The sequence below is a fragment of the Mustela nivalis genome (genome assembly GCF_964662115.1).
Source record: "Mustela nivalis genome assembly, chromosome: 5".
Lineage (NCBI taxonomy): Eukaryota > Metazoa > Chordata > Mammalia > Carnivora > Mustelidae > Mustela > Mustela nivalis.
The window spans coordinates 116,836,128-116,862,402 of record NC_139024.1 but is presented as its reverse complement, the minus strand read 5'-3'; the positions used below and the strand labels follow the sequence as shown (position 1 = coordinate 116,862,402).

The window sequence follows — 26,275 nt, the reverse complement described above, 5'->3', positions numbered from 1 at the left end:
TCAGAGTTCTGAGTCTGAGAGGGTCTTCTCAGTCAGAGAAGATCATCACAAGGGAGCTGGGGCCATGAGCAGACTTTGAGGGAGTGTGCTGACAGATGAGGTCAAACCTGGGGGCACTCCTGGGATAGAGATCTCTAGTCCTGAAGCTCTAATTTCCACCTAATGATGACGACACCCACACCGTGTCCCCATCTCCCCAGTACAACAGACTTGCATATACCTGCCCCGTGCCTGTCACAGATGCAAACAGGCATCTCACACTGCACAGGTCTGGACCCGACCCCAGATTCTACCCCAAGAGCTGCTCCTCGGGCAGTCCTGTCTCAGGGAACAGCAACCCCTCCATCTTGCATGCCATCCCCCTCCTTGCACTCCGCATCTTACCCACGGGCAAATACTCTGGCTCTGTTTCCCATGTGTTCTGAGGATCTAACCACTGCTCCCCACCCCACTGACAGCACCCAGTCAACACTGCGTCTCCCCACTTCTCCCTTGTAACCTACAGTGTCATCTCTTTCAAAGGACGTAGAATGTGTCCTTCTCCATGCTTACAGTGCTCCAATGGCTTGTCTCGCCCAGAGTGAAAACCAAAGTCAGGTCAATCACCTCAAGGCCACACCTGACTTGATCCCCCCTCACCTTTCTGACCTCATTTTAAGAAACATTTTATTTGAGACAGACAGAGTTCTCACGATGCTGAGATCATGATGAAACCAAGAGTCGGACACTTGACCGACTGAGCCACCCAGGCGCCCCTGACCTCCTTTCTTACTACTCTTCTTGCTCACTCTGCAACAGCCATGTTCCCGTCTCAAGGCCTTTGCATTGGTTGTTCTGCCTGGAACCTTTTTACTTCACATATTCGTGCATTTTAATGAAGGCTTCTCTGGCCTTCTCTAGCAATCCTCTCTCCCTCACCAGCATTCCCTGTCCTTCTTTGCTTTCTCTCCACAGCACCCGCCACCTCATAACGTATTACATCTGTGTTACTTGTCTTGTCTTGACCCTAACTACAGGGTCAGCTCTATGATAGGGACTTCTGTCTCATTTGGCCACGGCCCTATCTAACGGTGCCTGGCATACAAGTAATGCTCAATAAAAGGGTGATCATACAAAAGGCAAAGCCGCAAGGGCAGCAGAATTCCCCCGAACAGTCACCAGGAAGGCCATTCTTCTTACCTCTCTAGATACCGTACAAACGGCCATAGGAAGTAACAGTCCTGGGAGAGGTGCTAATCTCCTTTCAGGGTCTCAGTACATCAACCCTCCCTCCTACCTACCCATCCCTCCATCCTTCAGGGTGAGCTCAAGTGCTGCTTCCTCCCAGACACCCCTGAGCTAAGTGGGGGCTGCTCACTGCATATGCCCGCAGCACCCATACTTCTGGTCTCATGAGCCATGACACTTAGGGATTACTTGTCCATCAGCTGAGCACCAGGCCAGCCTGCCCTGGACCATCTTGTGGCTGTGAGCATTAAATGAAGTAATTCGTACAAATAGTTTAATAGGACTTGGCCAATAGCTGTCAACCAATATAACCACAATTACAGTGGAACACCAGTATTTGTTGTTTGTGACACAAACACAGTACACTAGAAGTGATGTATAAGCCAGAAATCACAGCCTTGGATAATCCCGGGGAAACGCTGGGGAACCATGGCCCACATTCTGAAGATCACTGTTCCAAATGCTGAAGATGACTGTTCAGCTCCCTCAGATTCTAGTGGGCCTGGCTACATCTGGCTTGGTCCCACAGACCCAGGGCGGGGGGTGGTGGTGGTGCTGGCAACCCCTTTGGGCATCCTCTGCCGTCCGTCCTCGGCCCAGCAGTGTGGGCTCAGCCGAGAGCTTATTAGGCATGCAGAATCTTGCTCTCTTCCCCAGGATTTACTAAATCAGAAGTTGCATTTTAACACGTTCACATTTGAGAAGCACTGCCCCAGATCAAAGCACCTCAGAGTAAGGGCAAAAAAGGATATTCACCAACCCACCCCCTACACCCAAGAGCTCCACAAAGTCCTGGCTTTTACACATGGCCACGTCCATTTTCTCGAGAAGGCATCTGAGACCCCTGCTAATCTGTCAGAATCCATTCTCTGGACACCCTGACCCCCAACCTCAAACATGTTGTCCCGGCTCAGAGCAGCCTTGCCTGCTCCCTGTTGCACTCCCAGGAGCACCCTCCTTGTCTGTTCTCTTGGCCGCCACAGGGCTGGACACGAGGTGGTGTCTGGGAAAGTGGCCGGGTCACAGGCAGCAGGTGAGGGAGGCACCCAGGTACAACCTGAGCTGGGGCAGGGAAGTGGCTAGAGGACCTGTTTGTTCTGCCAGGAGGGTTGGGCCTGGACCACTGCAACTGCCTCCCCTGCACCTCCACCCCTACCCCAGGCAAGAAAGCCCCCTCCCTGTCACCCAGCCCCCGTGGGAATGGCTTGAGCCAGGAGCTACCATTAAACCTGCTCCCACCTCCCACGGCCTGGTGACTTCTTGACAGGTTACAGCCCCAAAGACAAACAGATTCTGCCAAGCAAATAAGTGTCCAGCAGTAGGGGTGTTGAGGAAGGCCTGGGAGTGGGTCTGAGCTGCCAGAAGACCCAGGTGACAGGGTGGGGGCCCCTCTCCTGCAGAGAACAAACAGCACCTGGAAGGAAGCAGGATGCTGGTGTGCTGTCATAGCAGTGGTTGGGGACTGGGGGGAGAGCACTCACCACAGGGGTCTCTGGGCCGGTTTCCCCTTCCCTGGGCCTCCGTTATCAGGCTAAAGGGAGGAACTGGAGTCCTATATTTAGGCCCATAGAACAGAAGCCAGTTCTCCCATGGTGCCTCCATTTCTTTCGTCAATCTGCGGCCACCGGTTCCCTAAGCTGCCTGTGGGGAGATGGCCTCCCCATCCTTTAGAACACACAGCTTTGCCAGCCGGGGTTAAGGTTCAATGGGGGGATCTGCAATTAAGCAAACTTCACGCCAGCATCTGGGAGCCGAGGCCATGGGTCTCAACCTGTGTGACTCAACCAACTCCCTCCCTCTCTGGTGTTTCTCTTCAACACAGGGGATTATGTGACTAAACAAACGAGTTCTGAGCTCTCAAATATGCTACAGCCATGAAGAGGTGGGTCCAGGGAACCCACCATTTGCTGTCATGCCAATTAAGTGCTTTTCATGCTGTCTGACCCCCACGTAAGAACTGCGTTCCCCACCTGCCAGAGGCCCAGCTGGGGCCGGAAGAGGGACTCCCCAACTCAGCCTTTTTTTTCTCAGGAGGAAAGATGGCTGTGAGGCTCTGTATTCCACCTGTGCTACTCCTCCACCTGGGCTATGGACCCGACACTCGGTAAATGCCCAAACGATGTCTGCTGGCCAATCAGCACGAACCTGGCCACTACTGCTTCTGTGCTGGGCATAGCGAAGCACTCAAGAGATGCACAGTACCGTGAGGACCTGAATATCCTTGGAAATAGTTCCCTCCCCTTTTTGGTCACTGAAGCCAGGAAGGGCAGCAGATCTAATTATAACCCCAGGATGAATGTCCCAACCATAATGAACCTCAGGGTCCCAGGTTCCCCATGTGCAAAAGGAAGACCCAAGAACCAAAAAGTGTCATCACAGCTTCACGGTGGGGGCAAACAGATACACAGATGCTTGAGGGCACAATAAAACTCACTGACACACATGAAAATAGTTTGTGTGCGTGTGTGTTAATTTAATCATACAAATATTCATTTATACAGTAAGGAAAAACCTCCCCATCTTCATCTCCTCCCAGGCACCATGAGGTCCCACCACAAACACCCACCCAGCTTGCTTGCTACACACCACTGTCCAGGTGGACGGGGCAGCCATGGCTGCTCCAGCATTCACCCAAGGAAATGAAGGAAAGGCAAGGCAGGGTGGGTTGGGGAAATCAGCTTGCATTTCTGAGCCCTAGCAACCCCACCATCCTCTCTTGCTGGGGCTCCGATTGAATTTGGGGATCCCATCTTGGCCACCCTCAAGCCACATAAGCTGTCTTGGTGAGCTTCTATGATGAGCTTAAAATTAGAGACAATCCTTACTGGGGGAGAGAAGGCTGTTTCTTGTAGAAAAATACACCGAATTCAACTGCCCCCGTGGCAAAAGGGAAAAAAAGGCATGCACGCGTACACACATCCACACACACCTCATTCCATGCACACGATAGGTTCTTCCCAGCCCTGAGCCCCTCTGCCTCCCTCACTGGGCCCAGGCGCCTAAGGATGCCGTCTGCCTCCTCTCAAGGGTGCCAGACACTGGTGGTCCTGCCCAGAGGCAGCCTGCCCTTTGGGGAAGAGTCCGAGAGGAGCAGAGCCTACTGTGGCTGAGAGGGTTGCTTCTACCACCACACTAGGACGGGGAAGAGAGGGGCTCCGGGCACTGCTCAGAACTCAAACCAGTGAGAGGAGACAGAATGAATGGTACTGGCAGCCCCCAGCCCCGGGGAGGGGGGCGTGGAATCCCTGACTCCTAACGCACTACTTGTGCTTGATCTGCCCTCTGCAAGGAGCTCCCCTCTCCAATGTGTACAGAAACGCTTTGCTCTTGGGAGGGGAGTCAACGTGCTTGAGACAGTCACATTGCCTTACAAGCAACAGGAGGAGCAGGATGCCTCTGGCAGAGCCGGACTCACAAATGGCGACCTACGAAAGCCCCTGCTGAACAAAGGCAGGCAGCCCCTCCTGGGCAATGGGGAAGGTGCACCAGGTGCAGGGCCGACGAGGAAGCCAGGAAACCAGGGGATGTACAGCCTCCCACGATCCTGCCAGCAACAGCTGGAGATGTGCTGTTTTGAGGGCTGGGCGTGTGTGGGCTCCAGGGTGGCCATGTCCCAGGAGGTTGGCACCAACAGTAGTGGCAATCTGGGCCTAACAGGGCCCTCAGACAGAAAGTCATGGTGAGCCCCTCGCTTGAGCCAGTGATAGCCTGGGCACCCAATGGGGACTCCCCTCTGTTCTGCTCAGGAACGGGGCACTCATGTGCACTGAAAACGGCTGCTCCAGTGTGAGCCTTAGTCCTATCCCAGCCCCAGCTGCCAGACCTTCTCAGCGGGTTGGCTCCACCCTCCCCCAGCACGTTTCCAGTGCAGCAAAGTGTTTCCCCCCTTTGTTTTTTGAGAGGTGGGGAGGTGAAGGAGGAATTTCATACAAGCTTTTCTCCCACAATCAAGCTTTAAAAAACAACAGTCTCAGAAGAGGATGAGGAGGAACAAACAACACACATTTTTGGAACTCAGACACCCAGACAGAGATAGACAGGCAGGCAGACCCTCACCCACACCCAGGCTATATGACCCCTTGCAGCCGCTCATCACCTGGCCTCCCTGCTGGTCTCACACCCCCGAGATGGTGGAGGTGTGGGAACAGGCCGGTGACCTGGCAACCGCACCCTAGATCCACATCCCCGGCTAGCAAACCAACCAAGACTCAAGGGAAGGAGGGGGTGAGAAGAAAAGAGAAGAGGGACTTTGCATATTCTTGTATCTTTGGCAGACAGCTGTTCTAGCCTGATTCAAGCTTCCCATAGAGAGGTCCACAGCTCAACCTGCTTGCAATCCACAGGATGCTGGTGGGGCCACGTGCCCAAGCGGGCAGCCAGCCAAGCAGCGTCTGCTCCAGCTGGGCTGCCCCTCGCCCACTGCCGCCCACTAGCCAAGCATCCTGCTCAGGGTTGGGGGGATCTCATTTCATCACACTGCAGTCTCCAAAATCACACAGTCAGTAACTGCGGCCCCTCCCCATGGCCAACTTCCTGCTTGGGGCTGTATTTCCATACCTTAACAGCTCAGCCTCCACTAACAGGCTGTGAAAATACCGCAAAGGACAAAGGGGCGGGAAACACAGGGAAGGGAGTTGTGTCACAACAGAGAAGCCTGGACACCTTTCCACCTGCCCGCTGCACACTTGCTGGTGAGCTGCACCAACACCCATGTGCGAGCACGTGGCACACGCATGTTAGGCAGCCCAGAGGCACTGTTCCCAGAGTGAATGGGGAGCTGCTGTGTATGAAGAATCCAAAAGAGCAGTAAGCGTGATGGCATTCCTCTCTGCCAAGAGAAACACGGAAGAAAAGCAATCTGAGTTGTCGTAAGTGTGTGCAGAAGGACACCTCTCGGCCTCAGAAACTTCCATGTCGCCCAAGATCTGTCTTCAAGGCTTCCTCTGCTGGCCACACAGGGAAGTTGGGTCTTCAGAGAGGTTCTGATGGTAGCAAGCCACAGGGGTTGACAGATACAAATGTCCAAGGTGTAAATCAACAGAAGATTAAAGAGAAAAGGAGGAAAAGGGTGATAACTCATTGGCTGATGCCATTACAGACAAATGGGGTCTGAGACTGCTGGAGCCGGGCAGCACATGCTGCCCTCCTGCAGCATGGGCCTGCAGGGTCTCCCAACATGACACACCAGCTGGTAACCTGAATCGCCTCCAGAGCAAGCAGCTATTCTAGAAAGGGTATGTTATCCCTTATCGAAAGAAAAAAAAACAAAGTGGGGAAAGGGGAAAAAATTAACATGTGCTCAAAACTACAACCTGTCTGTAGGCAAAATAATTTTTGTTTAAAAAGATGGCTTTTTTCCCCCATTTGAAACTTTTTTTTCCTTCCCGAGTGACCTAATGACTTGTTAGACTGACGCCTAATACACAAAACCCAAGGCGGCTGCATGGGTTTCTTCTTAGTAGCCTCAACACCATTCCGCGATTCAGCACTCACACATGCATACTGAGTTTACTCAAAACTAGTCTGTTCTGCTTCTTCTTCTTCTTCCAGGATGGGGGGACGGTCAGAGCCAGGGGTCCATGCGGTGTGGTCTGCAATCCAGAGGAACCCCCTGCCCTCCCCCCCCACCCCAAAGTCAGGCCTTCTGTCTTTTGTTAATTTTTCTTCTTGCCGATGCCCGTTTAAGACTGGCCGAAGGGGTAAGGCCCGTGGAGCCCCTGGAAGAGAGTGAACACAGTCAGTGATGGTAAACAAAGCAGGTACAACTTGACAATCAAACCAAGTAGAAGAAGAATCTATGGTCCCCAGTGAGCCAGAAGGAAGCCCCGCGGCACAGACAAAGCCCGAGGGTTGTCCTTGCCATGCGAAACCTCAAGAGGCCAACTCTCAGCACTGCCAGTTGCTAAGCAGTCCTACTCCATCACGCCATCCCGACAGAGGGAAGGCAGTGGAGGGGGCCAGTCCTCATCTTTCAACAGCTGCATCAGTGCCAACTTTGCCTTCCTGCTGGACAGCAAGTTCTCAACCTCTGCTAAAAATCCCCATCCACCATTTTCTGCACCTTAAACCTCAGACGTAGGCTACTTCTGGTTAATGACCCTTATACCAACAATAAGACTGCCGCAGAAACTGGAACTGTCATTGGGCACCTAGGTAACAGGCATGGTACTCAGAGCTTTGCATACATTGTCTTTAAACCTCACCCCACAGGGGCGCCTGGGTGGCTCAGTGGGTTAAAGCCTCTGCCTTCAGCTCAGGTCGTGATCTCAGGGTCCTGGGATCAAGCTCGCATTGGGCTCTCTGCTCAGCAGAAAGCCTGCTTCCCTTCCTCTCTCTCTCTCTGCCTGCTTCTCTGCCTACCTTTAATCCTGTCAAATAAATAAATAAATAAAGATCTTTAAAAACAAACAAACAAAAAAACCCCTCACCCTATAGCCGGGTAAGGATTCCCACACTCCTTTATTATTATTATTTTTAAAGATTTTATTTATTTATTTGACAGAGAGAGATCACAAGTAGGCAGAGAGGCAGGCAGAGAGAGAGTGGAAAGCAGGCTCCTGCTGAGCAGAGAGCCCAACTCGGGATCCTGAAATCATGACCTGAGCCAAAGGCAGAGGCTCAACCCACTGAGCCACCCAGGTGCCCCTCCCACACTCATTTAATTCATGTCCATCTCACCGCAGAGACTAAAAGACCGGCTCCGAGTCACATGGGTAGGAAAAGGCAGAGCCAAGGTTCAAACCCAAGTCTGATTTTTCAAATAGCAACAATCGCGCCTCGGATAAACCTCATTGGCTATGATGCTGCCACTGCACAAAGCTTCAAGTCTGATTTTTGTTCTCCCACATTGCCTCTCCCCTGTCACATGATAATAAGGTTTATTTTCAATTCTCAAAGGTATTTTCGGAGCCACTTGTCTGGGTGGAAAAGGCTTCATGGTCTCACTTCTCCCTTATGTTCAGCATGAGATTGCCAAGACCAAACAACAGTGGCATGAACTTTCTGGAGAATGACCTGTGTCTCCATGCAAGCCACCCTGCTTTAGGAGTGTGCTCTTTGGAAAGACCCAGCCAATGCCAGCACCTAGGAGGCCAGAAGTTAACAGGTGACCAGCCTCCCTAGTGTCCTAAACCCTAAAGTGGCTTACAAGCAGCGGGGCCCTTGGACCAAAGGGACCAAATGGGTACCAAGAGCAGGTGTCTCAACCGTAACCATGATAAATGACCTGAGGGAATTTGCTGATGCTTGAAAACTACCTTAAGAATCCTGAATCTAGGGACGCCTGGGTGGCTCAGTTGGTTGGACGACTGCCTTCAGCTCAGGTCATGATCCTGGAGTCCCGGGATCGAGTTCCGCATCAGGCTCCCAGCTCCATGGGGAGTCTGCTTCTCTCTCTGACCTTCTCCTCATTCATGCTCTCTCTCACTGTCTCTCTCTCAAGTAAATAAATAAAATCTTTAAAAAAAAACAAAAAGAATCCTGAATCTAGGGGCGCCTAGTTGGCTCAGTGGGTTAAAGCCTCTGCTTTTGGCTCAGATCATGATCCCAGGGTTCTGGGATGGGGCCCCGCATCAGGCTCTCTGCTCAGCGGGGAGCCTGCTTTCTTTCCTCTCTCTCTGCCTGCCTCTCTGCCTACTTATGATCTCTGTCAAATAAATTTAAAAAAAAATTTATTAAAAAAAAAAAGAATCCTGAATTTAGGGGTGCCTGCGTGGCTCAGTGGGTTAAAGCCTCTGCCTTCAGCTCAGGTCATGATCCCAGCATCCTGGGATCAAGCCCCACATTGAGCCCCACATCAGGCTCTCTGCTCGGCAGGGAGCCTGCTTCCTCACCTCTCTCTGCCTGCTTGTGATCTCTGTCAAATAAATAAATAAAATCTTAAAAACAACAACAAAAAAGGAATCCCAAATCTAGGCATAATTAGAATAAGAAGGTACAAGAATGACGGAGATAAAATTTCCCATTAGCTTGATGGGATGCAGGCAGTCAGAATTTGTCTTAAAAAAAAAAAAAAAAAAAAAAGATTTCTTTGTGGAGGGAAAATAGTGCTTGGCTGCAGGATAGCCAGTGATTAGAATCTTTTTCAGTATGACTTTGTTTTGTTTGCCTCCATCTTCCCAGCATCTAGCATGATGCCTGGCCCAACAGGCACCCAATAAACATTTGTTGAATTAATAACTAAAAGAGGACAGGTGTTTCCCAGCCTACTACCTGGAGTGTCAGACATCTCCGAGTCACAGGAATACTGGCCCTTCCAAAATCAAGTTTTGAGATACCTGCTTAGGCCTGGGGACACAAGTATCTGGGGGTCATGCCACCATCTGGTCACAGGCTCCAGGGTCCCGAATCTCAAGGGGAGGCGGGACTCTCTGGCGGTGGTCAGGCTAGAGATTCAAGACCCTCCCGTTCCCACTGCAGCAGAATATAGTTGGAGCAGAACTGAGAGGTGATCTGGGTTCTATTCCCAGCTCTGCACCAGCTCACCAAGTGACCTTGGATAATAAGGTCCCTTTCCCTAAGAGGAGCTCAGGTTCCACTCTAAGTCTTCCCAAGATTTAAAGTTCTAGGAGTCAGGGACACCTCGGTGGCTCAGTTGTTAAACATCTGCCTTTGTCTTAGGTCATGATCCCTGGGTCCTGGGATCGAGCCCCCGCATCAGGCTCCCTGCTTCTCCCTCTCCCACTTCCCCCTGCTTATGTTCCCTCTCTCACTGTATCTGTGTAAAATAAATAAATAAAATATTAAAAAAATAAATAAAAAAGTCCTAGGAGTCAAAACAGTGCATGGCTCAGAAGGCTGAAAAACAGGCCTCCAAGAAAGAATAGCCCCTCTTTTGGTCATGCTTAGGCCAGAGGTCAAATCTGCTAAGAATAGGGATCATGAGATTAGATTAAAGTTTCTGTAGAGTTTTCAGGGGAAGACACTGAAATCGCTTTTGATTTTTTTCCTCCCCCAGATCAAGCCTCAAAAGACCAGAAGTATGTTCCTATCTGCTTGGTGGTTATCATCAAAGAAATCCCGACCGTGCAAATCTGGAGGAGGAGCAGGCCAGGGTGAATGGAGCATCAACAACATGCCAGGTGCTGCTGGGGCACTTTAACCTATTCTTTGTAATTCTCAAAAAGATCCATTGAGACAAGCCAAGATCTCCAAACTCAGAGAGGGAACCCACTCAAGGGCACAGAACTGGTAAGAGCAGTGGTGTTTAAAATGGCCCAGTGTCTGCCAGTCCCCAAGCGAACTACGCTTCTAGCAAACAGGCTAAGACTGGAATTATCTCAGCGGCCATGTACCACCTGATCAACAAGGATGGGCTTGGGGAGTGAAGAGCTCTCTGTCTCCATTCTGTAGGGCCTGGTCGAAGGTCACATGCACCAGAAATAGAAAGTGTAGAAGCTTAAAACAAACTGCGCTCAGTAGTTCCCAGCACTTGTTCATTCAGCACAATCCAAGGAAAGCAATAAAGGCCTAGAATTCCCACAAGAGTTGGAACCAATACTATGCTCAAAAGTCTCTGTGCAGGAAAAAAATGCAGAGACAAAAGAAAACCCAAAAAACAAACAGCATTTGTTTTCTATGAAGTATTTCCCCCTTAAATTTAACTGTTTTCCAGACCAAAGTTCCCTACACTTCATGTGGGCCTTTATAATGCAAGTAACAGCCTTATGACTTGTCTGGAGTGCTTGGAGTTCATGACTTTGCCAAGGAGCTGTTGCACATTTCCATTTTACGGTAAATAAAAGGGGTCCTCTGCAACTGGTGGAGAGAGGAACAAAGACATGTGAGCATTTTCAGATTTCCATGTAAGTGCTCTGGCCCTTGGACATTCAGTGAGGTATGTAACTAGCTCAGATTATGGATTTTTGATCCTCTAACTTAGTGGCTGAGGTTCTGTGCCTTTTGAGGGGGAAAATGCTACCTAAATCCCTTTCACCCAGAGAATGGCATATTGGAAGTTTTTGATGTTCTACTGGTGCAGAAAGGTAGCTTGAGAACAAACTCTATTCCCACCCACCCATCCAGCCAAATTAACTACCATCACTTTGAGGAAGGGAGAGGGAGCCAATTCTATTTCAAAACAACTTTATCATCTAGACTCCCCACATGCAGGATTATAGGTGTTACAATGGATCACAGAACACAGGCAACGCAATACCAGCTGTGGAGGAAAAGCCTGGCAGAGATTCCAAGAACAGCCTGTCCAGGGCGTCCTATGGCAGGAGGCCAAGCAGGAAGTGCCTTTCCTAACAGTGGGATGGAGGTATACTGGACACGGGAGGCCCATCCATATTTCAGGTTCCACTGGAGTTCCAAGACCCAGTGTAACAGGTTCTGGTGGCTGAAGTCTCCAACCCCAGCCTAAAAGCAGGATTTGGCAATAATGTCTACTCTCTTCTGGGGCCTAGCAACTCTTCAAGCTCTATCCACAGGAGAAGTAAAGGTCAATTATTTTAACGAACTTGGTATCACATGACACCTCTCCTAAAACAGCTGTGCCTCTTCTAATAAGGAAAACAGGGACAGAGGCATCAGGTGGTAGTTACCGCAGAGCCTTGGCTTAAACTGACTCGAGTGAAAATGGAGGCCAGAGGCATGACTGCAAATCTCAGGAGTCTGAGGCAGAAGGCTGCCCTTCTCTCTGTGAGGAATCACTTCTCAGCACCTAGGGACTGGCAGCAAGGCTGGCTTTATCCATGCTAATAGAGGGTATGAATAATCAAACCCTGAAAAGAAGTCCTGTATCTGACTCCGGGTCTAAAGGCCAGTTTCCCAGCGCCTACCTGAGCTGCATAGTTTTCAAAGCTTTCAAAGGCTGCATCTGCTAGGGGACAAGAAAGTGTTCCTGGCAAAGGAGAGACAGCCTTTAGGTCCACGGGGACTGAGGTGTTGCCCGTGTGCTCGGTCTTCCCTAAGCTTTTCACTCAATGGCTGTCATAGTGGTGAGCCCTGGGACCCAAGTTCTACTTGGCTACATGGCAGGCAAGTCCTCTCTTAGAGCACGGAAATGCCAAACCCACCAGCTAATACAGAGATGCCTCTCCATTCTTGGTGTCTGGGAAAAGGACCCTGGCCTCAAGCCGGCCGAATCATCACAGTAGCTGGGCCAGGTCCTGAGCTGCACTTCCACAATGGAGAAACAACTGAGAGCCATCATTTGGCTAATATTCTCAAATATTTTAAAATACTTTTAGAAGACAACATTTATAGACATAAAGCATAAGTTCAGTCCCATTCACCACAACCTCCTAGAAAGACAACTTAAGATCTAGTACTTGTGATTCTGTTCTCAAGCAAAACTAAAAATAATCTTGCTCTGATTTTTCACAACAGTATAGTTGACCCTGGGGACCAGCAGAGTCACTCCCAGCCAGTGATCTGGTTATCACTGATCTTATGTGAATGCGCACTTGCAACAGTTCTCTTAAAATTAAAGAGAAATCACAGTAACTTTTCCAAAAGACTACTAAAACTGTTACTCAGAGAAAACACTCACTGTAGGCTAAAGTGTTTTTAAAAAGACAGGACACTAGTTCGGTTTTGGCTGGAATATTTTTTTAAAGTTCCTCCATCAGTTTTCAATGGCAGGACACACAGGGCTACCAGGAGAGCAAGCTGCCCTTGAAGAGGGTTTGGAAGCTGCTTCTGCCGATTCTTGATGCCTTGCGTCCAGTAAGCCGCAAGTGTCAGTAACACGAACGAGTGGATGACAGTGAACGACTCTGTCCTGGTGTTTATTAACATTTAACTGTTTGTAATTTAATTTAAATGTTTATTAACATTTTAACTGTTTATCTGTTTATTAACATTTAACGTTCCAGGGTGGGAGGGAGGCTGAAAAGCCTATTGAAACAAGGGTGTCTTACAAGGGCTTTTGGGGCTATGCTTTTTCTATCTGAAAGCTAGTTGTTTAGATAAAGCACCACAACATGGAGACTTTCATATATCTGTGTTTATTTTGCTCTTCTTTGTGATTTAAATAAATAAAAGAGCTCACACATGTTAACAGAAAGGCAGGTATGCAGCAGGGCAAGCGAAGTAACACGCTCTCCGTGTATACTGATGGCATCATCAGATACCACCACCGGGCCCTCTCCTCCTCACTTCCTGTGCCAGTCCTGAACAGCACTGCATCTGCCTAGTGCTGCTTTTGTACCACTACATACACTGAATGCAAACACAGAAGAATACAGGGTTTTGTACTAAGTTCTGTCCTAGTCCTGTACTGCAAACACAGTGTGGGGGACCCTGCTCACACGGCTGGCTCCACTGACCCAGCCCTCAACAATCATGTTAGTTTCTCATTAATGAGAAGTCCCATCAGGTCTCTACCAGAGTCACCAGCAGGGTGATGAGGGTGTCTCAAGAATATTCAAACTGTGACCCTTCCCTCCACAGCTGCTGACCGCTCAAGGCACTTCCAACTCGAAGAGCAGGGCCATGTGAGTGGGACAAGAACTGTAGCAGACGCTTTAACGCTGGTGTTTGAGCCCCTCATGGGACAGTCCTCAAAAATTTCAAAGACGTATTATATGCACTGGCTAAGGATGGGTATGAGACTCAGCCAAAGGAAAGAAAAGAAACCTATTTTTATGCACGAGGGCAAATCACAGGGCAGGTCCGTTCACAGTCTTCTTTCTGTCTGTGCCAAAACTGCTCCAAAGCTTGACTCAGTCATAAAGTGTATGAATTTATTTTCAAAAAAAGACCCGCAAAACCGCTTTTTATACTTACCTCTGTAACAGTTTTTCCCTCTTGCTCTTAACTAACTTCTACAGTCCTACTGGGGACTTTGTCATCTGTCCATTCATCCTCCCTCTACCCATTCATCCAATCCTTCATCATGTGGCCCTCATTCTCCCTCCATCACCCATCTTTCCATCCTCCTTCCAGTCTTCCTCCCATCCATCCAGAGCTCCCCACCACCAAAGGCAACTCCCAGAGCATTCACCTACCCTGTGGCAAATGAAGAATATCACCATAAAGAATAAAACATGGGGGCACCTGAGTGGCTCAGTGGGTTAAAGCCTCTGCCTTCGGCTCAGGTCATGATCCCGGGGTCCTGGGATCGAGCCCCACGTCGGGTTCTCTGCCTCGCGGGGAGCCTGCTTCCTCCTCTCTCTCTCTCTCTGCCTGCCTCTCTGCCTACTTGTGATTTCTCTCTCTCTGTCAAATAAATAAAATCTTTAAAAAAAAAAAGAATAAAACATGAACATCACTGTGAATGAAAATCGATTATTTAAAGGAGGATACTGGGGACGCCTGGGTGGCTCAGTTGGTTGGACGACTGCCTTCGGCTCAGGTCATGATCCCGGAGTCCCGGGATCGAGTCCCGCATCGGGCTCCCAGCTGCATGGGGAGTCTGCTTCTCCCTCTGACCTTCTCCTCGCTCATGCTCTCTCTCACTGTCTCTCTCTCTCAAATAAATAAATAAAATCTTTAAAAAATAATAATAATAATAAAGGAGGATACTGGCGCTGGGTTGGACTTCCCCTTTCAGTAAAGACTTCAGAAAAAGTTATCTGCAATTTGGAATTCTAACTCCCAAATCCCATGGGTGAGCAAGCGTGCTAGAATCCAGGTGGGAGGCAGGCACACAGAGCTCTCTCAAGGCCGTCCCCCATGGGAGAGATGCTCCTAAAAATTAAGAAAGACCTGGTAAGCGCCTCCCTGGGAAGGCTACCCCAACAGGAGAGCAGCCTATCCAAGCTCCTAGCCCTGTCACCACTGATGCAGGCTGACTCTGTGGGTTCTGCTGAAGCACTGGGTGAGGCTGTTGGTCCCATTTCCTCTTAGAATGTCCATGTGAACTCCTGTAACCTTCCATCAATTACCCCTTCCTTACAAGCTACTGTGTTCTCTCTCCTCTCTTACAATTATTCACAAAATCACCCCTGCCCGCTCCCCCCCGCCCAATGTCTGGCTGATTAAGGCAGGAGAATAAATGGGACTCTCCTTGGTCTCATATTTGTCCTCCTCTTGCCCTGCTGAAGAGCATTGTTGTCACTCTGCTTCCTTCCACCTTAAACACTGGCTCTCTTTTGCTTGGCTTTCAAAGGTCTTCCTTCAAAATTCACTCCACCCCTTTAAGCACACTGCACTCCATGGCCAGGCTGGCCAGTGTCCCGTGAACACACCCTGCCTGTGGATGCCTCTGGGCCTTCCCTACATGTGGGTTATTCTTCCCTCCAATTCAGTTTGAATCTATCATCTGCCAAGGTACCACTGCCTTCTCTGTCCAAATTCATACAAACACTTACTTAAAAGTCAACTGGAACTCAACAAACTCCTTTACTGGCTGTTAGTCTTTCCTATGAGCTAGTCACATGTACGTGTCAGACAGGAAATTCTTTGAAGATAACATTAGCATGGGTCGAGCACCTAGAAGGCCTCACTTATTAACTCAATAATATCAAAGCTATCTCTGTATAAGGCAGAGTTTAAACTGGCCTTTGGGCAATGAAATCACAGCAAAAAGCCAAGACACGCAAACTTGCAAGCGGACGTGTCTGCAGCTTTGGAAAATGTCTCCCTTGCAGCTGAGCTCTAAGGAAGCCCACGTTTCTGTCCTGAGGTCCAACAGCTCCCAGCTCATAACCTTGCGTTCCACACCTGTCCTGCCTGAACCCAGCTAGAGCAGACTTAGCTGAGAACAACTTATCTGACACCTGAGCATCTATAAAATTCTCACACTTCTGCATTTCACTTATCTGTTTGAACCTGTAATTTCACTAGTTCGACTTTGAAAACTTCCATTAGAAATTAAAATGTGAAATTCAGAGCCTAGGAAAGAAAATACACCCTTACTAAACAAAATAAAATATTCTGGCAATCTTGGGAACACTGGCCTGGGTTTCAGCTACAGGACTGCCCAGAGTTAGACCAGTCTAAAACAATGCTTAGAGCCCCAAAGCAAATAAAATGGAGCTGAACAGCTTTGAAGCTGTTGAGGTACAAAAGGGAGAGTTCCTGGAGATACTTTTTATTCTCAGTCAGACAGTAATGTTACAAACAACAAAAGACATTTTCTAAGGCTCATAGTGTTTGCTTAATTTATTTTTAAAATGCACACATGACCCATGCCAATGCAAACACCAGCAAAGCTGGGAGGACTTTCCTCCCAGAGAGTCATGGTAATATCATTAAACCAGAGTTTCCTGACAATCCCCTTCTGGTACAGAACGTTCTAATTGGCCAGCAAATGGGGCAGGTTCCTCTGTTCTGCACTGCTTCCTCCTGGTCACAAATTCTTCTGGAGCTCCTAAAGATGAATGAGAAAGTCTCTACAACCTGACAAAAAGTGTATAAACCTCAGGGAACAACCGGCAGACTTTGCTTCTGCCAGCAAACCTCATCTGAATGTGGCCTAGAAGAACATTAGACTCACACTGGGTTTCTGGGTTCCAGTCCATGCTCTACCCCTAATTTGCAATGTGAATGTGAACAAGTCACTTACAACTTCCATATTATTTTGTCAGATGAAGACTATAACAACAGAAGTCATGAGACTGTTATGAACCGAGAAAAGGCACAGTAAATGTGCTTTGAGTAACATAAAGTGGTTTGTTTACATGCTGGACAGACAGTATTAAGCCCCGTCCAGTCTTTGGACCTCTTCTGTACCTAGGTCAATGGCTCACAAATAGGGAGATTTTGTCACCTCCCCGCCCAGGGGACAGTTGACAGCGTCTGGAGATATTTCTAGTTGTTACACTTGGGCTTGGAGAGGTACAATGCCACATACTGGGTAAAGGCCAGGATACCGCTACACATCTTATGATGCCTTTAGACACCCCCACTCCCTGCCTCAAGACACACCTGGCCTAGTGTGAATAGTCTTAGTACTCTGGCTGAGAAACCCTGCTCTACACTCATCACTTAGTGGACTGCAGCCAGTCTCACAGCATTAGATACAATCCGTGTCACAATTCTGCAATTTATATCTCCACCCAGACCTCTCTCCTAAACTCTATATGCAACTTGGAGTACAACAGCGCACTTGATATCTCCATCTGGATATTTAAAGAAATACCCAGTGTGTCCCCAAAATGGAACTCCTGCCCTCTCCCCACTTTTTTATTTTTTTAATATTTTATTTATTTGACAGAGAGTTAGAGAGAGAGAGCACAAGTAAGCAGAGCGTCAGGGAGAGGGGGAGAGAGAGAAGCAGGCTCTCTGCTGAGCAGGGAGCCCGATGTGGGGCTTGATCCCAGGATCCTGGAATCATGACCGGAGCCGAAGGCAGCTTAACCAACTGAGCCACCTGGGCGCCCCTTTATTTATTTTTTTAAGATTTTGTCTGAGATAGAGAGCAAAGAGAAAGAGGGAGAAACAGACTCCCTGCTGAGAGTATAGAGTCCTGCGTGGGGCTGGATTCCAGGCTCATATCATGACCTGAGGCAAAGGCAGGCGCTCAAACAACTGAGCCACCCAGGTGCTCCCTCTCCCCACTTCTACCATAGCTTTTTCCTCTCCACTGATGGCAATTCCATCATTGTAGTTGATCAGGCCAAAAACCTTGGTGTCAACTTCACTCCATTCTCAACATCCCGCTTCCAAAGGTAGGGGCTTTATTCATTACCTCTCTGCTCAAAAGCCTTCAATGGTTTCCCTCTGCCCTTGCAGCAAAAGTCCAAAGATTTAGAAGGGCCCACAAGGCCCTCCATGATCTGGTTTCCATCTTCTAACTTCATCTTTCTCTACTCTCCTCCTCCTTCACTCTGTTCCTTAAACAAACCAGGTAAACCTCAACCTCAGGGTTTGTAATGGCTGTCCCTCTGCCTAAAATTCACTTTCTCTCTCTAGATAGCTTTTGCAGAAATAAAATCTGACTTTAAAGGGGATAAGGTAGCCCCCTAAGTAAGTTCTAGTCTAAAGTATTAAGCATGTTAAAAGGGAGATTTTAGGTTCGTTCCAGAAAGTAAAACTTTCGACACTGTATCTTTTGACAATAATAAAGGAATATAGATAGGTTTTATGACTTTGAGAGATAAAGGTGTTGCTGTCACAAGAGTGACTTAATGGAAATTTCAATGTCAACAAAAATCTAAACCTAAGTGACTATGGAGCTTCTAGGGACTCTCCCATGGGAGGCTAGAGAGAAAGACTGGTTTCTATAGTTGCCACAGACGCTTGTGAGGGGCGGGGCTTTAGTAGTAGAGAAGTCATATAGTATTTAGTCAACAACTGGCTTGATCGTCGTGTGAAATGTAGCACTATTATTATAGAAAGCTCTCTCCCTAGCCCACAGCTGTTAGCTCAGCTGGTAATATGAACTTGAACACTATTTATGAGTGGGAAGCAATGTAGTACACTGTTAAGAGAGCAGTCTCGGGTTAACAACACTCGCTTTTGTTCATATCCTAGTTTTTACCATTTCTTAGCTGTATGACCTTGAGCAAATCACAGAACCGGTGTGTGTACTTCTACCACAGCAACTACAAAGGAGGGAAGAGTGCAGCCCCTGTGCCCGGTGCTGCTGTGTCCACTGAACTCACATCGGACACTGAGCCTGCTCCCTCTGAGGAGCAAATGGTGGAGGTGGGGAGGAAGGGAGGTCACCGGTGTTTGTGTAATAAACTTTGCACAAGTACTTGGCTCCTTAAAATATGTATATTGATAATTTTAACAATAAAAATTAAATGTAAAAAGTTCTCAGCACAGTGCATGGACACAGTAAGTGCTCAATAAATGGTAGTTTGATAGTTCTGATTACTGCATTCGGTCTCTGCATGGGGGTCCTGTACTTCTGCTACCCAGTCCTTGCAAAAAGAAAACAAGAGCTGGAGAAAATATCAAGTGATCCAAGTTTTCCTTTGAACCTTCTTTGAACCTTGCACAAAAGGACCAGCATCTGAGAGCAAAAATTCAAGTCTCAGGGTAGTGGGAAGGTCACGCTGCCTTCTCGCTCCTCATATAACCAACTGGCCCAGCTCTGGTAGCCCACCCACCTTCTGGTCAAATCCAGGGCCCTCTGAACTGAGCAAATATTGAACCCAATTCCATTATGTCACCCCAAACTCACCCCTTGTCATTATATTAAACTGACTGGCTACTTCAAGGTAGATAATAAGATCCACTAGCCATTATATCCTCAGGCCCACAGAGCCAAGGATCTGCCTTTTGCAAACCTCCCCCGGTAACCTCTACCATGATTTCTAAACTCTCACCTAAACAGAGAAAATAATTCCTCTAGGCCTTAGTCAAAAGATAGCAGGAGGTCAGGAGAGAGCGGACTTCCAATGTGACAAAAGTAGATGTACTCCTGCTCTAGCTGCAGATCCAAAACATACTCAAGGGTGGCTGTCAGACAGAGATAGGAAGAGAAGCAGGTGGGAATGTGGGCAGGCAGGGCAGATGGCACTTGGCAGTGGCTGACGCTGGAGGAGCACGATGAACCTCCCCACAAAGATAATAACAAGTTTCTCCTTCTGAACCAGCATTTGGCGGAAGTAATAACAGTGGCTCAGACTGTAATCCAGTTTAAAGGAGGAATATATGACATATACCAGCTCCAAACATTTTTTTAAAGTAAGAACAAAACACATAATAGGAACCATAGGCCAAGTAACAAATAAATGAATTTGGGATTCTATTCAGTTCTCCCAGTGTAAATTATTACTTTTTTTTAGAGAAAGGAAACCAAGTATTTGGCCTTCCTCAAGTATAGCCCCTTGGTTTTTGAAAGCCACACTCTTATTACCATCTGGCCTGAATCAGACCGTTTGGAGTCTTTTTCCTCTGTAAGGCCTTCTCAGAAAACATTTAGAGATTTAAAAAATTACTGCTAAATAAGAAAAAAAAAAGCATCTAATTTTAACAGGACTTATTTTCTCCTTCCACACCTCTATGAATTGTTTTTTTTCCACTATTCTCATACTGTCCAAAGCTATACTGGCCTCCAGGGATGAGTCAGAGAGCTAGAATTCATGACAAGATTAGCCTTGAGCCAAATGAGTGAGCACCTATCCTACTGGGACCATTTGTCCTCCGAGCCTCTTGAGCTAATCACATAAAAGGGTTCAGTAAAACAGCATCTAACCTTCATCAATACTTGATCTGACCGTTCACATGGGACAAGTCAGCCACAATTGAGCTGACAATGAGGTCAGCCACTTTCTAACAAAGGCGAGGAGTCAGATTTATGAATATTTGGAGCAGGTCAGCATATACTTACTTTTCTGACTCCCTCTGACAGCTCTCACATAGGGGAGGGGCCAGGCCCTCTGGGTTGTGGGATGGAGCTAGAGCTGGCATTGCCACTCAGGGCTTCCCCCCCAGACAGAGAGCACTGAGTCCGGAGAGCTTATGGTTATTCAAGTACAGCTGGGGAAGGGCCCCTGGGGTGTCTAGTTCCTGGCACTGACATATGTGCCATTATTTTGACATAACCACGCAGCCCTCACAGAGGAGGCGCATGAAGCAATCTTTTCATTTCATCCTACCAACCTTAACAAGTTAAACTGTAACTATAGAGGCAGCAGGAAACCATATCTGCCTGTTGTAACTGTGGTCCCAGGCTTCCAAGAGCATCATGTTCTTTCCCAGCCTTAATGGCAGGCAGGGAATTTCTTTAGAGTAAGTAAAATCTACTGTCTACTCTGATCCTTGACCCCAAGGCATCAGGTACTCCTTCTCCCATAAAGATGGCATCTGAGGCGAACTGAAAACACATGTCCCAACTCTAGAGCTCAGGGGTTTCTTTCTTCTTTCCACTCATTTACAAATAAAAGGGTGCTAATTACTATAAATACCACAAAGTTTTTGCACCCAAGTTCTTATTTTTACTAACCAGGAAAAGAAGTCACTACTTGAAAGACTCATGAACAAGATAAGTCTTCAGAAAGAAGATGCCACAGGCAATCTTTGATTTATGTGAGGGGCACTTATCTTATTTCAACTCTGCTGTTTTTTACTCCTTGATTATACCGATCAACTCAGTAAATGCCTTCACTCACCACAGCCTCCAACCCAACTGGAGAATCTAGGGAGAGCCCAGGTTCACTTACTAATAATACATGTTTTAGTAATGTGGCACCCTGGACTGGAATCCTAGCTCTGCCTCTCAACAGCTATGGAATACTGAGCCAGTTCCGAAGTCCCTTGGAACTTTTTGTTTTCCTGTCCAAAAAATGAGCGACTATATGTGAAGTACATGGAAACACAGCTGGCACACAGGACGAGCTCAAATCTAACTCTGGTATACCTCGTCTCACCACTGTGTCAGGTACACCCCTGAGCAGACTCAAAGGAAAGCACTGCAGATGACTGAGCCCATCTCTCATCGTCTGTCACCCGCATCTCCTGACCACAGGTCTCTTAAGCATTCTGCCCTGAGCACTTAACCTGTTCATTGTCCTTCCTGTCTTTCCAAATGTATAATTTGAAAAGCCCTTTCCATCAACTCAATCTCTTCTTCCTCTCTGCCCGAACTCTAATCCTCAGCCATACACACAAACTGCACATTTTGACTGTGTTCTTATCCCTCCGGACTTCTTGACTGAACCGTTCTGTAATTGCTATGTCCATATCTCATCTTCCCTACTGCACTGTAAGCTGCTGATAGGGATAACTTCTTTCATTCTTCAAATCTCCCACTGAACAGTGGACAATGATCTAAACAGTGCAGAGATGTGTTAGTAAATACTGAGTGCTGTCTGTCTACACCCTAACCCTGCTCCTAAGGAGACTTAAGAGGTGGAGCCAATTCCACTTTAACCAGAAATGCTTTCAGAGAACTTGCCAAATGCTCACAGAAATACATTCTGAATACGAGTCTGCTTAAATTAAGAAACAAGAGGGGCACCTGGGTGATGTAGTTGGTTAAGCAAGTGTCTGCCTCTTGATTTTGGCTCAGGTCACGATCTCAGGGTCGTGATCTCAGGGTCATGAGATGGAGCCCTGCATGAGGCTCCTCACTCAGCGAGGAGTCTGCTTGTCCCTCTCCCTTCTCCTCTGTCCTTTTCCCACCTCTAAAAATAAATGAAGAAAAAAAAGAAAGAAAGAAAAGCAAGAAACAAGGGAGGCTCCAGTTTCTCTTTGGGACCTAAGTGCCACATTCTCAATGCATTATAGCCAATAGTCTCTGAATAGCACCTCCAATGAGAGCCTTTTCTCTGGTTCTTGCAAATACTACTTCTAATGATTCTACAGAGTTCATGAAAAAAAAAATTAGGTGACATACCATGAATTCATCAACCACAAGAAATCTTCATAGCCTCTAGCCTCACCACAACCCACTCCTTCAAAAACAAAAAACAAAACAAAACGACAACATGGTAGGACCTCACTAAGGCTGGGAGGTAATCCACCCTGACTCCTGCCAACCCCTTCTCACCGTCCCAGGCCAGGGCAATCATCACAGAACTGGAGAAAAGGCATCAGTCCCTGAAGGAGCTGCAAACAACTCACAGGTTCACAACTTAGGAAGATGAGTGCATGCCCTGGCCAGGCACACCAGCCGTCTCCTAAGACCACAGTGACTACTGCAGCCAGGGAGCTTACAGTTGGGAGACGGGGGCTTCCATTACACAAAGCACTGGGGCAACTGGCTCTGCCTCCTTCAGCTTTCATCTTCCCATTAAACTCAGCTGCAAATTCCAGTTCTAACAGGATATGCTTACCCTAGGGCTTGGCTCACCTGCCACCTGGAGAATCATACTGTGGATGGTTAAATTTAAGGAGGAAGAATCTGGAGAAATAGGAGCTTAAATGAAAAACCTTTTATTACAGTGTTATGACATTAAATCTTAACTCAAATACGGCCAAATTTACTGTCTTGCCAATTAACTTTCTTATATCCTGTACAACTAACATGACTCCACAGAATCCTTTACAACAACCATCCAAACAACCAAAAAAAATCAATCCTTTGTTATACCACTAGGGAATGAAGTCTCTCTTACTAGACCGTGAGGAGAAACGGGATTCATATAATCAGGTTTCTTTTCTTTCTTTCTTCGTTATTTTTTTTTTAGATTTTATTTATTTACTTGACAGAGAGATCACAAGTAGGCAGAAAGGCAGGCAGAGAGAGAGGAAGGGAAGCAGGTTCCCCGCTGAGCAGAGAGCTCAGGCTCGATCCCAGGACCCTGAGAGCATGATCTGAGCTAAAGGCAGAGGCTTAACCCACTGAGCCACCCAGGCGCCCTCAGGTTTCTTTCCTTAATTCACCTCTTGATCTGGACCATATATAAACCATTAGTCAGAGAAATACCATTCTTAACAACAGACAAGCAATCTGTCCCTCAAATAAACATCAGTTTTATTTTTCAAAATTTGAGGGTAAATGCCAACATGACCCAAGGGCAGACTTAACAGTGTTACGACTGTATAGGTGGGATGCTGGGCCTAATACACAGCATTATTAATCAGAGAAGAATGCACAGGAATGCTCACAGGCCCAAGCCACATGAAACAACGATTACATGAGCTCTTGGCATCAGGGCTTTACTCAACCAACCCAAACCAACAACCAAGAACCATCATCACCCTTAGCAGAGTGTAGAAGACACTGTTTAATCAGCTAGCAAGGAGAGAAGCAGGTCAAGAAATCAAACACCCAGAAGAGTGTCTCAGAACAATCAAAATATTTAAAATCATGGTCAACTCAACAAATAATTCTCTCACTTACTGCCCCATACATAAAAAGTCAAAATATCCCTTGGGCCACTCTGGGTTGTGGGTAAGGAGGAAGAAGGGCCATAAGAGACTGAAAATACATCGACAAGAAGACATGCAAACAAGGTAAGTAAAGCAAAAGCCCAACAATAGTATTTAGGATAAATAACAGAGTTTGTCTTTTTTCCTTGGAAAAACAAAAGTCCCACCCAAAGCCAAAATAAAAACAACAACAAAGTAAGAAAAGATTCCAAAAGCATCTTACTGTTCTAGGCTTAGTATACATTTACACTGGAAGGAGAGCTGGTGATATTTTGACTTTCATTTTTTAAAATGCTAAAGGTAAAACACCTTGTTCTTTCAACACCCAAACCAGAGCAGAGAAAGTGGTAAATTATAAATGTGGATAAAGTAACATCCACAGGACATGAAGATGGGGGGGGGAGGGGAGAAGGGGTAGGTTTTTGTATTGTTGCTGTTGGCAGAGGAGCTAAGCAGTCTTAAAGAACATTCTAGGCTTCTAGGTTTGCCATGAAAGGGTATCACAAGTCCCAAGGCCCACCACCTACCCCTTCTCCTCTTCTCCGAGGGCACCTACCTTACTGTAAGTCACTACTGATAAGTTGTTTGCGTGACTGCTGGGGGACAGATTTACAGAGTTCTGTGAGAGTCTATTCTCATCTTGCTCGGTTTGGTCAGGAGCAGGAGCCCATGTGTTTTTGCTGATCGAGTCGAACCCGGAACCCCCAGGGTCTTTTAAGTTGTTTTCATCTGATTGTCGGTTCTTTTGGGGAGAGGCAAACGGGTTGAAGTTTCCTTCTACCTTGCGATGTGGCTGTGTGTTGAACTCCGTTTCAAAAGATGACAGCTGCTGCGTTACTCCTAAAAGTCCACCCACCTCCACACTGAGAATCACCCAGATGACATCTGAAACAAAAAGGGAACTTACATCAGTGACAGGCAGGCCCTCAAGGCCCAAAGCAGCCACCACCAGAAGCCCAAGACGCCACCCAAACCATAGGAAGAAATGTCCTTTAACACGCTAATTTGAAAAGCAAGCTGACAAAGTCACCAGTACATTTGCATGGCATGCATTTCTACATTTGTGGTAATGTCACGTTCAAACTCCAGTACATATTCAGTACAGGTCTGTGGTAAGACCCACGAAAGTATTTGTTAAAAGGTTACCAATTGATTCTGATGCATAGCCATATTTGGAAATCACTGCTCCAGAGAACAATGATCTATAGACAGAAATCCAAAAACTATTTTCCCAGAATCATAAGCTCTTTGTGGTTTTTGCTTTAGCTTGAATGTATGTAACTTAGAAAAACTCAGGGCAGGCATAATTCCTAAGCCAAAAAATACTTATAATTCCCAGAATTGCAACTTATCAATAACCCCCTCTCCTCCCCCACCTCTCTGAGCAATTTAGAGTGACGACATATTGTCCAAACCCGGACAACTGAGAGTAAATGGGGAACCAATTAATAATGACACCAGGACACATGTGTAAACCACTAACCCTGACTATTAAGGGAAATAACACCTGGGGTTTTTTTCTAATGATCTATGTGATCAAAGGATACCAAAAACTTAGTATGCCCCAGATTTTCTTAAATAATCCAATTTAACACCAACCCTGCCTTTGTCATATAGGGAAACCCCACCATCTACACTGAAACTGTAAGAGATTTGTTTTAAAAAGATGCACCACAGGACTTTTGGTCATAATTCAGCTATTTCCTCAACTGCTGAAACTAAGGGTTCAAAGAGAAGAATAAAGAGACAGTTTCCTTCAATGTTCTGCATCTAAATTTAGAGAACAGTGACATCAACTTTTCTGCCGGAAAGCTTTTAAAAAGCAAGCTACAGAAAGGCCAAGAAGCTCTAACGTGTAAACCCAGCTGAAACAAATGTGAAAAGCTGTCCAAGACTCCTAAATAACTGCTGAATGGTTGAAAAGAAAAGGCTAATGAATTTCATCAGTTACCTACACCAAAATATATTAAGAATAGGAAAAAAGAAATCCACCAACTAAAAAGAATAGTGAAAGAAAATGAGGAAAACTCTCTTGGGCCATGCTTATTCTCAGTTTTCAATCTGGGGTCGGTATCTGATGAAGGCTATAAATACTCAATTTGGATTCAGTGGTTTGGGAACTCCATTAAAAACTTGGTTGAAGTGACAGGCTAGGAGCCAGAAGCCTAATAAGTGGAGACGCAGTGACATCTGCTGTTCACTTCTGGAGTTAGCAGCTCTGCAGCCATGGGCCTCAAAAGTATGATACCCAGGAACGGGTAATCCACCCCAGACACAGCTTTTCTTTTCTTTTTCTTTTTTTTTTTTTTTTAAAAGATTTTATTTATTTATTTGACAGAGAGAGATCACAAGTAGGCAGAGAAGCAGGCAGAGAGAGAGGAAGGGAAGC

The 26,275-nt window shown here is 47.0% G+C and overlaps 1 protein-coding gene across 3 annotated transcripts in view; it reads right to left on the bottom strand.

Moving 5' to 3' along the window:
* Positions 1 to 3,676: 3,676 nt before the first annotated feature.
* ILRUN (inflammation and lipid regulator with UBA-like and NBR1-like domains) overlaps positions 3,677 to 26,275 on the bottom strand; it is a 94,611-nt gene continuing 72,012 nt past the window's right edge. For 2 of the 3 annotated variants that reach the window (XM_082732418.1, XM_082732419.1), the window contains 2 exons: positions 24,443 to 24,771; positions 3,677 to 6,944 (listed from right to left, as the gene is read on the bottom strand). In XM_082732418.1, the coding sequence (XP_082588544.1) occupies positions 6,909 to 6,944; positions 24,443 to 24,771 (365 nt within the window). In that variant the 3' untranslated portion in view covers positions 3,677 to 6,908. The remainder of the gene's footprint in view (positions 6,945 to 24,442; positions 24,772 to 26,275) is intronic. The other variant, XM_082732420.1, reaches the window with a different exon arrangement.